Source organism: Anolis sagrei, chromosome 4, assembly GCF_037176765.1.
Source record: "Anolis sagrei isolate rAnoSag1 chromosome 4, rAnoSag1.mat, whole genome shotgun sequence".
Taxonomy (NCBI): domain Eukaryota; kingdom Metazoa; phylum Chordata; class Lepidosauria; order Squamata; family Dactyloidae; genus Anolis; species Anolis sagrei.
The window spans coordinates 62,185,268-62,198,086 of NC_090024.1; the positions used below are offsets into that span (position 1 = coordinate 62,185,268).

General features: G+C 39.5%; 1 protein-coding gene across 1 annotated transcript; it reads left to right on the forward strand.

Moving 5' to 3' along the window:
- The first annotated feature begins 793 nt into the window (after positions 1-793).
- On the forward strand, positions 794-12,271 carry LOC132774738 (myosin regulatory light chain 2, smooth muscle minor isoform). The gene is made up of 4 exons (XM_060775119.2): positions 794-917; positions 9,390-9,588; positions 9,766-9,927; positions 11,759-12,271. The coding sequence occupies exons 2-4, from the start codon at positions 9,405-9,407 to the stop codon at positions 11,929-11,931; spliced, it is 519 nt and encodes a 172-aa protein (XP_060631102.1). The 5' UTR covers positions 794-917; positions 9,390-9,404; the 3' UTR covers positions 11,932-12,271.
- The last annotated feature ends 548 nt before the right edge of the window (positions 12,272-12,819 follow it).

Genomic DNA, 12,819 nt, shown 5'->3' on the forward strand with positions numbered 1-12,819 from the left:
AAATAAAATAGGTTCTTGTGGGTTTTTTCGGGCTATATGGCCATGTTCCAGAGGCATTTTCTCCTGACGTTTCGCCTGCATCTATGGCAAGCATCCTCAGAGGTAGTGAGGTCTGTTGGAACTAGGAAAAAGGGGTTTATATATCTGCTGGAGCTAGGTGTGAATGTTTCAACTGACCACATTGATTAGCATTTGAAGGCCTGGCTGAGCCTGGGAGAATCTTTTGTTGAGAGGTGTTAAGCTGTGCTTGGTTGTTTCCTCTCTGCTGTTTCCCCTCTGCTGTATTACATAAATAAAATAGCTTGGAGCCACAGCAGTTCAAAGTGGTGCCAGCCTACACTGATCATGATACCAGGCGCTCAACCTGTAAATGACAGCAAGGAGCATTCGAATGCATGACGTCACCGAGACCTGCCTCGTCATCAAAGGCCGCTCCCACCCGCCAAACAGGAAAAGCGCCTCGATTTCCTTACAAGGTCATCAGGCCCAGTTCCCCTCGCGCGCATGCGTATCAGACCCTGGCCCGGCTGCTTCCCCGCCCTTTTAGCCCCGCCCAATCCCCTGGAATGCGGTGAGCGCACTGGGCTGTACCAACTCAGCGAAGGGCAGGGGGAGGAGCCCTTCTCTCTCCCCAAGGGAATACTTTTAAGGAAAGAAGCAACTCTTTCCTAAAGCGACGACTGATTTCAAATTCTCCTGTTGTGTCTGTCCCTTATTGATTTCCTTTTTTTCTGACGACACTACTTTATTCCGTTTCTCCCTCTCACAGTGTCCCCCCCCCGCTGTGGCGCCATAGTGGTTCCTCCCGGTGTTTGCGCTCTTCCGGAAGTGCCGCGGCTGTTGGGTTCCTGGACTCCAGAACTGCTAGTATTTCTCTCGGCTTCTCCCACAGCCGAAGCTTCTTCCCTGCCACTCAGGTGAGTGAGAATGGTGGGCGGGCCCATGCGGGACAGGGAACGGGGGGTGGGGGTGGTCGGGAATGGGCTCTTCTCTTCCCTCCTCTCTCTCCCCCTTTGCTTGAGGTTGGGAGAAGCCCAGTTTGTTTCCGGTGACGCGAGGCAGCCGTTGCCCGCTTCGAATACTGCCTTTCTCCCTTGAAGGAGGGCGCGGCTCTGTCATGGCGCAGGCCGCTTAGAAGGGGCGCTTGTTTCACCGGTTGTCATAGAAGCATAAGAGTTGGAAGAGACCTCACGGGCCATCCAGTCTAACCCCCTGCCAAAAGCAGCAAATTTGCATTCAAAGCACCCCCGACAGATGGCCATCCAGCCTCTGTTTAAAAGCTTCCAAAGAAGGAGTCTCCACCATAGAATCAGAATTGGAAGAGACCTCATGGGCCATACAGTCCAACCCCCTGCCAAAAAGTAGGAAATTTGCATTCAAAGCGCCCCCGACAGATGCCCATCCAGCCTCTGTTTAAAAGCTTCCAGAGAAGGAGCCTCCACCACACTCCGGGGCAGAGAGTTCCACTGCTGAACAGCTCTCACAGCCAGGAAGTTCTTCCTAATGTTCAGATGGAATCTCCTTTCTTGTAGTTTGGAGCCATTGTTCCGGCGTCCTAGTCTCCAAGTTCGCTCCCTCCTCCCTATGACTTTCTCTCACATATGTATACATAGCTGTCTTATCTCCTCTCAGCCTTCTCTTCTTCAGGCTAAACATGCCCAGCTCCTTAAGCCGCTCCTCATAGGGCTTGTTCTGCAGACCCTTGATCATTTTAGTTGCCATCATCTGGACACATTCCAGCTTGTCAATATCTCTCTTCAATTGTGGTGCCTAGAATTATTATTTACAGCATTTATATACCGCTTTTCTCACCCGGGGGGGGGGGGGACGGGACTCAAAGCGGTTTACAGATAGATAATGGCAAAAATTCAATGCCTTACAACTTCAACAGTAAATCCACACTTTAAACATAAATCATATTAAAAACAGTACATCATCATCAAATATCAAAACAGTTATTAAAACATCTATGGGGTGCTGAAAGCATAGAATCATAGAGTTGGAAGAGACCTCATGGGCCATCCAGTCCAACCCCCTACCAAGAAACAGGAAAATTGCATTCAAAGCACACCTGACAGATGGCCATCCAGCCTATGTTTAAAAGCTTCCAGAGAAGGAGCCCCCACCATAGAATCATACAGTTGGAAGAGACCTCATGGGCCATCCAGTACAACCCTCTGCCAAGAAGCAGAAAAATTGCATTCAAAGCACCCCCGACAGATGGCCATCCAGCCTCTATTTAAAAACTTCCAAAGAAGGAGCCTCCACCACACTCAGGGGCAGAGAGTTCCACTGCTGAACGACTCTCACAGTCAGGACTGAGAGGAGACATGATGGCCATGTATAAATATGTGCGGGGAAGTCCTAGGGAGGAGAAAGCAAGCTTGTTTTCTCCTGCCCTGGAGACTAGGACGCGGAACAGTGGCCTCAAACTACAGGAAACGAGATTCCACTTGAACATTAGGAAGAACTTCCTGACTGTGAAAGCTGTTCAGCAGTGGAACTCTCTGCCCCAGAGTGTGGTGGAGGCTGCTTCTTGGGAGGCTTTTAAGCAAAGGCTGGATGGCTATCTGTCAGTGGTATTTTGAATGCGATTTTCCTGCTTCTTGGAAGGGGATTGGACTGGATGGCCCATGAGGTCTCTTCCAACTATGATTCTGGCAATCATCACCCAGAGGACCATTTCATTGGCTGCCACAAAGCTGTGGAACAACCTTCTAGTAGAGCTCCAACAGCTAAATCAGCTGTTAGAATTTAAGACAGAAGTGTTCCAGCAGGCCTACCCAGTCTTTAAACATAAATTTTAATTCATCTCCTTTGTTTAATCTCTGTCGTGTCTGTTTTAATTTGTATTTCATAGAGATGCTTTTTGGTATATAACTTTTATGCAGGTACGTTTTAGTGTATGTACTTGTAGTGGTTTTGCTGTGTTTTGTTTTGCAACCTGCCTCGAGCTATGAGGAGAGGTGATTAAGAAATAATAATAATAATAATAATAATAATAATAATAGCTTAGATCCCATCCCTTCTAGTCCCAGGATATCCAGCCTGTAAAGGTAAAGGAGGAAGGAAGTTTTCTGCTTTACAGTAAGTTTAGGACAGCTGCTGTGCCTCTTGCAGGAAGGAACTGTCAGGAAATGGCTGCATCCGTCTCTAGGCCTTGGTAGCAGGAGTCACTCTGGTTAACTTCTAGGAGTGCTTCCCAAAACAAAGTGCAGGTTCTGCCAGAAAAATTCTACTTAAGATTTGGGCAGTGCAGTTCTGTGTGCTGCAGCAGGTAATTCAGAGCTGCTTCCTGTTAAATACAATGTACATCAAGTCGCCGAAATATTATATTTATTTATACCCAGCTTTATCTCCCCAAAGAGGACTCAAAGCGGGTTAACATTAAAGCATCATCATAATCATTTTAAATATACTAATACTGTATACGAATATAATTTAATTCTGGGTTGTTTGTTTAATTCAATTTAACAATTGAGTTTTAATTTGATTTATGTGAGTCTTAAGCAGTATACATCAGTTTATTTTGGGTTCTGGATGGTCTCTCAATGTATTTGTACTTGTAGTTTTTATTATACAGGTATTGAATGTTTGCCTTCTGTTGCTGGAATTCACCCTGAGTCCCCTCGGGGAGGTAGAGTGGAATATAAATAAAGTTATTTATCTTTGAAAAGCAGCTAAGATAGCTGTGGTATCTTTAAGAACAGAAAAACTTGGGAGTGAGATAACTAATGTCAGACTAATAATCATGGACTCTGATTCAAATTCTAGTTTATCCATGAAGCTGATTGAATAATTTAATATGGGTGGTATTTCTCTGTTTCATTGGGTAGATAAATCTAACTGAATAAATCTTTACCACAAGGCTTTATGTTTGATTGGGAATACTATTGTGGATACATCAAAGATATTTCTTGTTACTTAAAATGAAATTTTTGTAGTTGGAAACCATAAGGCACTTGGCGCAACTTGCTTTGTTTCAAAGACCACACCCAAAAACACAGTCTCTTTTAAATAAAAAAATTGTAGCAAAATGTGATAGATCTGTTTCTCCCCATCACGGTAGAATATGGAAAATCCAGTATGTATTTTTCCGTAGTTCATCAAAAACTAAATAGTTAAATGAAAATCCAGCTTGGAAGTAGCTATTTTTTAAAAAATATTGTGCATGCAAGTGAAAGCATGAAAAAAACATAGTTCTTTTATAGCGAGGTAGCCATGTAGAAGGGGATGAGAAATCCTGACCATTCAGAGTGTGCTATTCCTGTCCAGGAATTTGAAATATTTTCCCAGCCCTCATAAATCCTCTTGTCTGGTGCATTCCAAAGGAAGCTATCTTACAAGGGAGTTGCTCTGTAGTACAATTGTAACTCTAGTAGCAAGTCCTCAGCTGATTAAATACCTAACTTGAACAAATGTCTAAATATAAATATGAACTAAAATGTTTGCTGAGATAAGCTGATTAAAATAGACTATTTATCACTTGTTTGTCTTCAGTTCATTACAATCTGTGATAACTTGATGTGTGAGTTGAAATCCAAAATACCCGAGGGCCAAAGTTTCCCCATGCCTGTTCTAAACAGAACCTTGGGTTTCCAGCAACTTTAACTGATGTAGCCAAAACGGTACAAATTATACAAGAGGGTGAAGTATGAAGCCCAGAACTAAAGAAAAAACTATCGGGGGGGGGGCATGAGAATCAAAAGCAGCCTAGCAGAGACTGAGCATGCTCAGTGAGAATGGAATGCTGACTGACTGAAGTCAATGTACAGAAAAATTGGGGGCGGAGGAGCAGGAGTGACAGGACTGGCAGTAGCCCTTTATAATGCATTTGTGGGAGTTCTGTTTTTCTATTACTATTTTGTTTTAAGATTACTGCGATAGCGCCTTCATGGCTAGCAGATATGCCTGAGTTACAAGAGCTACAAAGAAGCACTTTTTGTATTAGTGGCTGAAGGAAAGCCAAGTCCTTTTTCATCTTGTAGAGATTTTTCAGCTGTACAGTTACATGATTCAGTCACCTTGCACAATTCGAATTAACCTAAAATTAACTGTTTTCAGACTTTTAAAATAACTTGATGCCAATTTTAAAAGAATAATTCAACATTTAGTTAACATTGCTTTAAGAATTGTTTTGGGCAGAAAAGTGAAACACTTTTCATAAAGAAAGGGCGACAAACTGTTCAGTTTGAGTGTTTATGAAAGGAAGAAAATACATGGGCAGTTTGCTCTTTGGTTTTTGCTAACTCTTGCTTGATAACACAAGCAACGAGCAACAACATCATAAATACATAAAACATATGAATACATTAGCAATATAAAATTGCAATAAACACAATCACAATGACAGTGGGCGGGCCACATGTGCAGGAAAAAAATGTTAAAAAACTCGGGTGAGATAAAAGGAGGAGCAGGTTATTTGCAAAGGGGAGCCCATAAAAATGGGGTTGTGGAACCAAGCTGGATGTGTACTCCAGTGACAGAAACGTTGAGGGGAGCAGTAGTGTCAAGTTGTGTACCTACTCACCAAAGGCACAGAGGAAGACTCAGGTTTTAAGGTTCTTTTTAAAGGTTTCTAGGGTAGGGGCTTTCCTGATCTCTCTGGGTAATGAGTTCCAGAGTAGGGAGGGGGCACAGAGGAGAAGGCTCTCTCCCTTGTGCCCAGAAGATGAGCTTGTGAAACTGGCAGGGGCGAAAGGAGAGCCTCCCCCAAAGATCGAAGGGCCCGGGCTGGTTCATGGAGGGAGATACGGTCACGAAGGTAGGCGGGTCCCAAATTGTTTAGGACTTTATAAGTGATAACCTGCACCTGAATTGGCCCCGGAAAATAAATGGCAGCCAGTGGAGCTCCTTAAACAGTAGTCAACCACATGCCCAAATGCTGTTTATGTTTTATATTTATAGCTTGACCTTCCTCCACATACATAGTCTCATTCCTCATTTTTATTCTCATCGTTACCCTGTGGGGTTACTAAAGTTTAATGATTAGTAATCCTGTGAATTTTTGGCCAAATGGAGACTTGAATCTGAGTTTTCCATGTATTCTAAACATAATTACCCCTATTTACATTTATGTTATGTTGACAAGAGAGCTGCATGTAGATTGTCATATGGATTGTATGTGTTTTGTAGTTGTATATCCATTGTATATGTGCTTCTCACATGGACATGATATTCTTGCAGAAAAATGACTATGGAATCCCATAAGCAGCCTTGTCTTTTATGACTTGGAAGGTCAGGTGCTGAAATTTGTGTGAGAAACCAGTTAATTGAATGGAAAATTTCAGGTTGTGCTTAAGCTCCTCTGAATATAGGGCAATAAATGTTTGTCGGCTGACTTGGTCTTGAGTGTATTTTTAGCCTGTCGGTAATTTGTGAACTTGTGTGTCAGAGGACTGTTGTAGATTGAATACAAGTTTTAAATTGTGAAGTTAATCAGTGGATGAAATCAGTGTTGCTATTTGTAGATCTCCCATTAGAATATAACTCATGTACAGCATCTTTTCTCATCATTTGAAAGCCTGGTAGACTACTGGACTGCAGTTTTATACTCAGAGATGGTAAGAATTTTCTATAAGATGTATGGTTTGTTACCTTGTCAGAATATTTATTTCATAGTACCTAAGTAGCCTGAATAGTTATTAAATATTAGACTGTATTGGATGTTATGTTACTTAGATACTTTATATTTTCTTAGCTTATAAAATATGGTCAATGTTTGAAACAGGCTTTAACATGTGGTATAGTAGTTTGTGTAGGAGATCATAGTAGTAGGCAAGTCTCACAGTCTAAAACCCAGAGGAAGGAAACGCAAACCACCTCTAAGTAAATCTTGCCAATAAAATTCCATAGTATGTAATTATAATTCAAAACAATTTGAATGAACAAAACATCAAGAAACCATTTGAAAAACACATCATGAAGTAAGGACACTATTAAGTTCAAAATTTTGAGTATCATACCAATATTCAGCATTGAAAATGGGTCCCCAGTTTTCAGTAGTGACTTAAGAATGTGTGTGTGACCTTTCCAGGATACGTGTTTTAGTAGCATCATGTTTGGATTGCTGTAACAGTTTGAGTGTGCAGTTGAAGCATTATACAAAATACTGTGGCCATATTGTACATAGATTGACTCTTCTGTTTTGGCAGCCACACTGTGTGCAGTTCTGTTTCTAGACTCAACTCAAAGTTTTGTTTATGACCTATAAATCTTTGTATGTCTTAAAGCCTGTTCTGTTGAAAGGCCATATTTTCCAACTCTAAATACACCACATTATCTAATTTTGGGAGCAAAATATAGCTCCGATAGGTACTTGGGTGAGAAACTATGAATGAATACCAGATACTATAGGCTATATTTCAGAGAAAGGAACTGTTGAAACAACCTTTCATTATTTCTTGTCCAAGAAAACACTATGAAATGCATGGGGTTATTATACACTGAGAGACAGCTTGACAGTACATTTTCCAGTACAAATCTCCCTGGGTTTGGTGTCTGAAGGGGAGGACCTTTTTTGATCCCACTATCCCCAGAAGCGGAGTTGGTGGGGATGTGGAACATTACTTTCTCAATGCCTACCCTCAAACTACCTGCAGAAGGAGGCTAGGTACTTACTGCTATTCTCTATTCACTGGTTAATGAAGATCTTAGACAGGTTGCTTGGCATCTAACTTGTGTTGTTGCTGGAGGGATCTTTGATTGATGTCATGGTAGTGTTTAAAATTTTTATGTGTTGATTTACACTTGATTGGCAGAAAGGTGTATACATTTTGAAGATGGCATAGAGGAGATACATATGGATTACTTTTTTGGGGCACCTAGCCCAAGGGACAAGTTCAAAGTACTTTTACTCAACTTAAGATAAATTGGGCTTTAAAAAAGGAAACAGTTGAAGGAAATACACATTAATTATTCCAGTTTTCCAGTAATTTTCTGTAAACTAAAATATAAAAGATAAATAGTAGAGATCACTAGTGTACTTGCTGCAAGAAATAAATATATGTAACACTGAGGAATGTGCGCACTGTAAGTGATTTACAGTTTTTACCTTTCAGTGTTACTGTAATATGTGAGTTCTTATGATTAGGTTTTATTACTAAATGTTTCAAGTGTATTAGTTATAGATTTAAACAAACAGTAATCTAGTTGATAGCATAAAAAATAAAAGTATTAACAGTACCAGTTTTCAGAGTAATAGCCATGCTAATTTAACTCAACAGAAACAAAGAGTCCTATAGTAGCTATAGACTAACAGATTTACTAGGTGCTTCTGTTATTGTTTATTCATTATATTCATTAATGCCATTCATTCATAGAATATAATTCAGGATTTTAAGCATGCCTGAGATACGGGAAAATATTCACTTGTGGATTAATGGGAGCAAAAAACATTTAGACCATAGGTAAAGTAAATTAGAAAGTACCAATGATTATAATTATATCATTAACTAAATTTAGTTGATAGCAAAAACATGTTGACACTAAATAAGCCAAAACTAAATGCATTTATTGGCATTACTTTCTGCTGTTAGTAGTATATGGCTTGTGGGATAAAAACTATTTTCACTTAGCAAGCAGGCAGGATATTAAACACTTATCAAGCTGGTAATTTAACATGATCTTATTGTACGAAAACACTCAATATATGTATGATTGGGCAATATGAGTATTGATTAGTTTTGTTTTGTTCATTTTTTCCAGAACAAGATCATAAATAACACAAAACACCTTCTTTCAAAACAGTTAACTGATCAGTGAAACCACTGGGCCTTTATCACTAATATTCCGAATAAATGCAGTGATACTGTAGTAGAGGCAAATGCATCAGGATATATCAAACAATTTTGTTAATACAATGTGGCTACTAAAAGCTCAATAATAAGGATGTCTGATATTAACAAATGTGAGGACATCTCCCTTTCAGTCCCAATTTTCGGTCTTAAAGTACTATGTGCTATCAAAGCAAAGTCGGGATTTGTACTTGAGTTTTTAGGTGTTTCTAATTGTTATTAAATAAATTGTGTCTCACTAATTTATTAGAGAATTGTGCTAAACCTCACAGCCCCATTGTGAAGTTAGTCAGTCTCAAATCCTATGATTTACCAAGAGTGCCTGTTGAATATCTTGGCCGAATAGGAATTTGAGCCTGCTTAAACAGTGAAAATGGTGAATCTTTTTTTACAGCTAACCTGCTACTTATTGTATTTTAGTATGTTTTGAAGCACAAATTATACAGTACAAGTAGAGAATTTGTCTAAAATGAAAATCATAATTGTGCTAAATTGTTGAAACAAGTAAAATAGCTTTATGGCTCATAACTGTGCCATATGTTTTCTCTTTTTGGTGGCATCCCTTTCATTGACAATATTTTCTTTCTGTTCTAGAATCCAACAGCCACCATGTCAAGCAAAAGGGCAAAGACCAAGACCACAAAGAAGCGCCCTCAGCGGGCTACTTCCAATGTATTTGCTATGTTTGATCAGTCCCAAATTCAAGAATTCAAAGAAGCATTTAACATGATTGATCAAAACAGAGATGGCTTCATTGACAAAGAAGACCTGCATGATATGCTTGCTTCACTTGGTAATTTATTTCTCCCACACTTTTTTTCTGGTTAGGCTGCTTTTGTGTGTGGAAAAAGTGTCTCAGATACAATTGCAGAAATTTTTATCATAACTTCTTAGAAATGCATTATGAAATAAAATTGATCAAGAAGCTGATATTACTGATTTTCATTAAAACAAGGATGTTTTGTTGCAGGGAAGAATCCAACTGATGAATACCTAGATGCCATGATGAATGAAGCTCCGGGACCCATAAATTTTACTATGTTTCTCACAATGTTTGGAGAGAAATTAAATGGCACTGATCCAGAAGATGTAATCAGGAATGCCTTTGCTTGCTTTGATGAAGAAGCAACAGGTGGGATACGAAACTGCCAGTGATGGCATATGGCAAAATTTGTGATTTATCATTAGAATTTAGATAGAATTGAAAATGTTGCCTCTTGTGTAGTGAAAACCTCTAAAGCAGTGTTAGCTTATTCACAGACAAGGGATAAAGAGTAGTAGTAGTAGTAGTAGTAGTAGTAGTAGTAGTAGTAGTGCATCATAGTTGTCTTCTTCAGATTTATACCACTCCTGTTTTAACAGCATTTCAAGGAAGGTGCTTAACAGCCTATATAAAAACACTTAAAATCACCCTTGCTTGCTGTCAAGTCAACTTCAACTTGTGAGTGCAAGCTCTCCAAGGTCATCCACTGCCCTGATCAGGTTTTCCAAATTCAGTATCACAGATTGGAGGTATCTAAATACAAACGCTAAACTAGAATACAAGCAGTGCAAAAAAAAAAAAAATCAAACCATGTAGAAATGTTTTAACAAGATATTCCCAGATAAAAATGTGGGGAATAATAAGATCTGATGGAAAGTAGTTGCATTAATATGATGTCATTATTAAGAAAGCACACAACATAGCCTAAAGTGCACACTGCATTGCAACACAAGAAGAGCCTCAACAGTTTGAATAATTACTATGGTTAAATCAAGAAGTATGGAAATCAAGATCTAGCACTTTATATGTTTTTAATATGTTTAATGTTTTGTGTGTCTTAATTGTTTATGTTGTAACTGTTTTATAGTTTGATGTGGCTTGTTTTATTGTTTTGTTTATGTTGTGGCATTGAATTTGTAAGCCCCCTTGAGTTCCCTTCGGGATGAGAAAGGTGGGGTATAAATAAAGTAAATAAATAAATAAGAGCCCTGCCAACTCACCTTAAATCTTGGTGGGTCAGTACTAGGAGAGGAAGCCCTTTCAATACTTGGATCCTGAGGCATTTATCGTGCTGCCTTGAATAGGACTCAGTGGCTCACTGGCAATCAGCTGAGAGGATTGAATTGTGTTTGCTGTCTCACCTACACCTGTGCTAGATCTTGGTTCTGAATGATCTTCTGGTCTTCTGGTGTCAGCCAGAAACAAGCTTGCATAGCTTTACCATTTGCAAAGGAACAACTTTGCAGGTCAAATTAAAGGTCTTGGATTTTGAAGTTCACAGGATTTAAGAGCTGTGCTTTCATGGAGAAATTTAGTTTATAACTGGCTGTTAATTTTGGTGCTAGCGCATCACTGATGTTGAATTTAAAGGGTGGTTGGGGAAATAAGCCCCCTCTGGTGGCACAGCAGGTTAAACCGCTGAGTTACTGAACTTACTGCCTGAAAGCTTGGTTTTTCGAATATGGGGAGCTGGGTGAACTCCCGTTGTTAGATCTAGCTTCTGCCAACCTACCAGTTCGAAAACATGCAAATGTGAATAGATCAATAGGTACCGCTTCTGCGGGAAGGTAATAGCTCTCCATGCAGTCATGCTGGCCACATGACCTTCGAGGTGTCTATGGACAACACCAGCTTTTCGGTTTAGAAATGGAGATGAGCACCACCCCTCAGAGTCAGACACGACTAGAATTAATGGCATGGTAAACCTTTACCTTTTTTTACTGGGAAATAAATATTTAAATCCAGGATTTGAAAGCTAAAAATGCAATTTGTTATTATTCAAGTATAGCGTGTTCATTGTGTCAATTAAATTTTGAAAGCTATAGCCATTTAGGTTGCACTAAATTCTTTGGATAAATTTCTGGTGTTTCTGTACTACATGTTTATGCAATTACACCAAATAGTTTATGCCATTATAGAGACTCCACATTGTGTGTGGAAATTCATTGAATCATTTTCAACTGATATTTTGTATTTTTAGGCTTCATTCAAGAAGACTATCTGAGAGAATTGCTGACGACAATGGGAGACAGATTTACAGATGAAGAAGTAGATGAGCTGTTCAGAGAGGCACCAATTGATAAAAAGGGCAATTTCAGCTACATTGAGTTCACACGCATCCTTAAACATGGAGCAAAAGACAAAGATGACTAAAACAGAACTCTTCCCTCTGCAGTTCTCTTTAGATCTCACTTGCGGTTATTTGAGGGTTTTTTTCCTGGTAGAACCTGTTGCATGCATTTAGCTTTACAGCTTTTGCCTTTCTTGATGTATTTATCTATACCAGGCCATTCTGGCCCACTTTGCACCTGTGTAATCAGGCTGGCAATAGGGATTGCAATTGTAATAAAAAGAATTGGAGGGCAGGACCAATGACTCTGAGGGCCCAGGAAAAAAAAAGTCTCAAATTTTCTGGTTTAGCTGGATTTTTACATTTTGTAATAATGCCATTTTGAAATAAGATTGCTATATCAATAAAATACCTCAAATGCTGCATCATGAAGTATGTGATTTTGTTAAATGTTTACACTCCAGAGTTCAAGCTTTCTAGTAAAAGTACCAAAGTAAACAACAAATTGGATACTGAACAATGGACCATCTGAAACTCAGATTTTAACATGGAAGTCGCAGTTTCTTTCATTTAGATTTAACTATGATACTGTGCCAGTCAGCCAGGATTGGGGAACCTGTGGCCCTATGGATGTTGAGCCACTGTTTTATCATCATTCACCATTGATTAGGCTACTGGGGCTAGTGGGTGTTGAACAATATCTGGAGACCCTGGAGAGCACCAGACTTTGCAACCTGAGTGTTCTCTGACGGATTTGCTTCAAAAATACAGGCATATGGTCAATAATGCAGCCATAAACGGCCTTGCTGATCAATGTTGAATGAGTTACCATTATTTAACTGTAGGCCCTTACACACAGCCCTATATCTCAGAATATCAAGGCAGAAAATCCCACAATATCTACTTTGAACTGGGTTATCTTGAGTCCACACTGCCATATATTCCAGTTCGAAGCAGATAATGCGGGATTT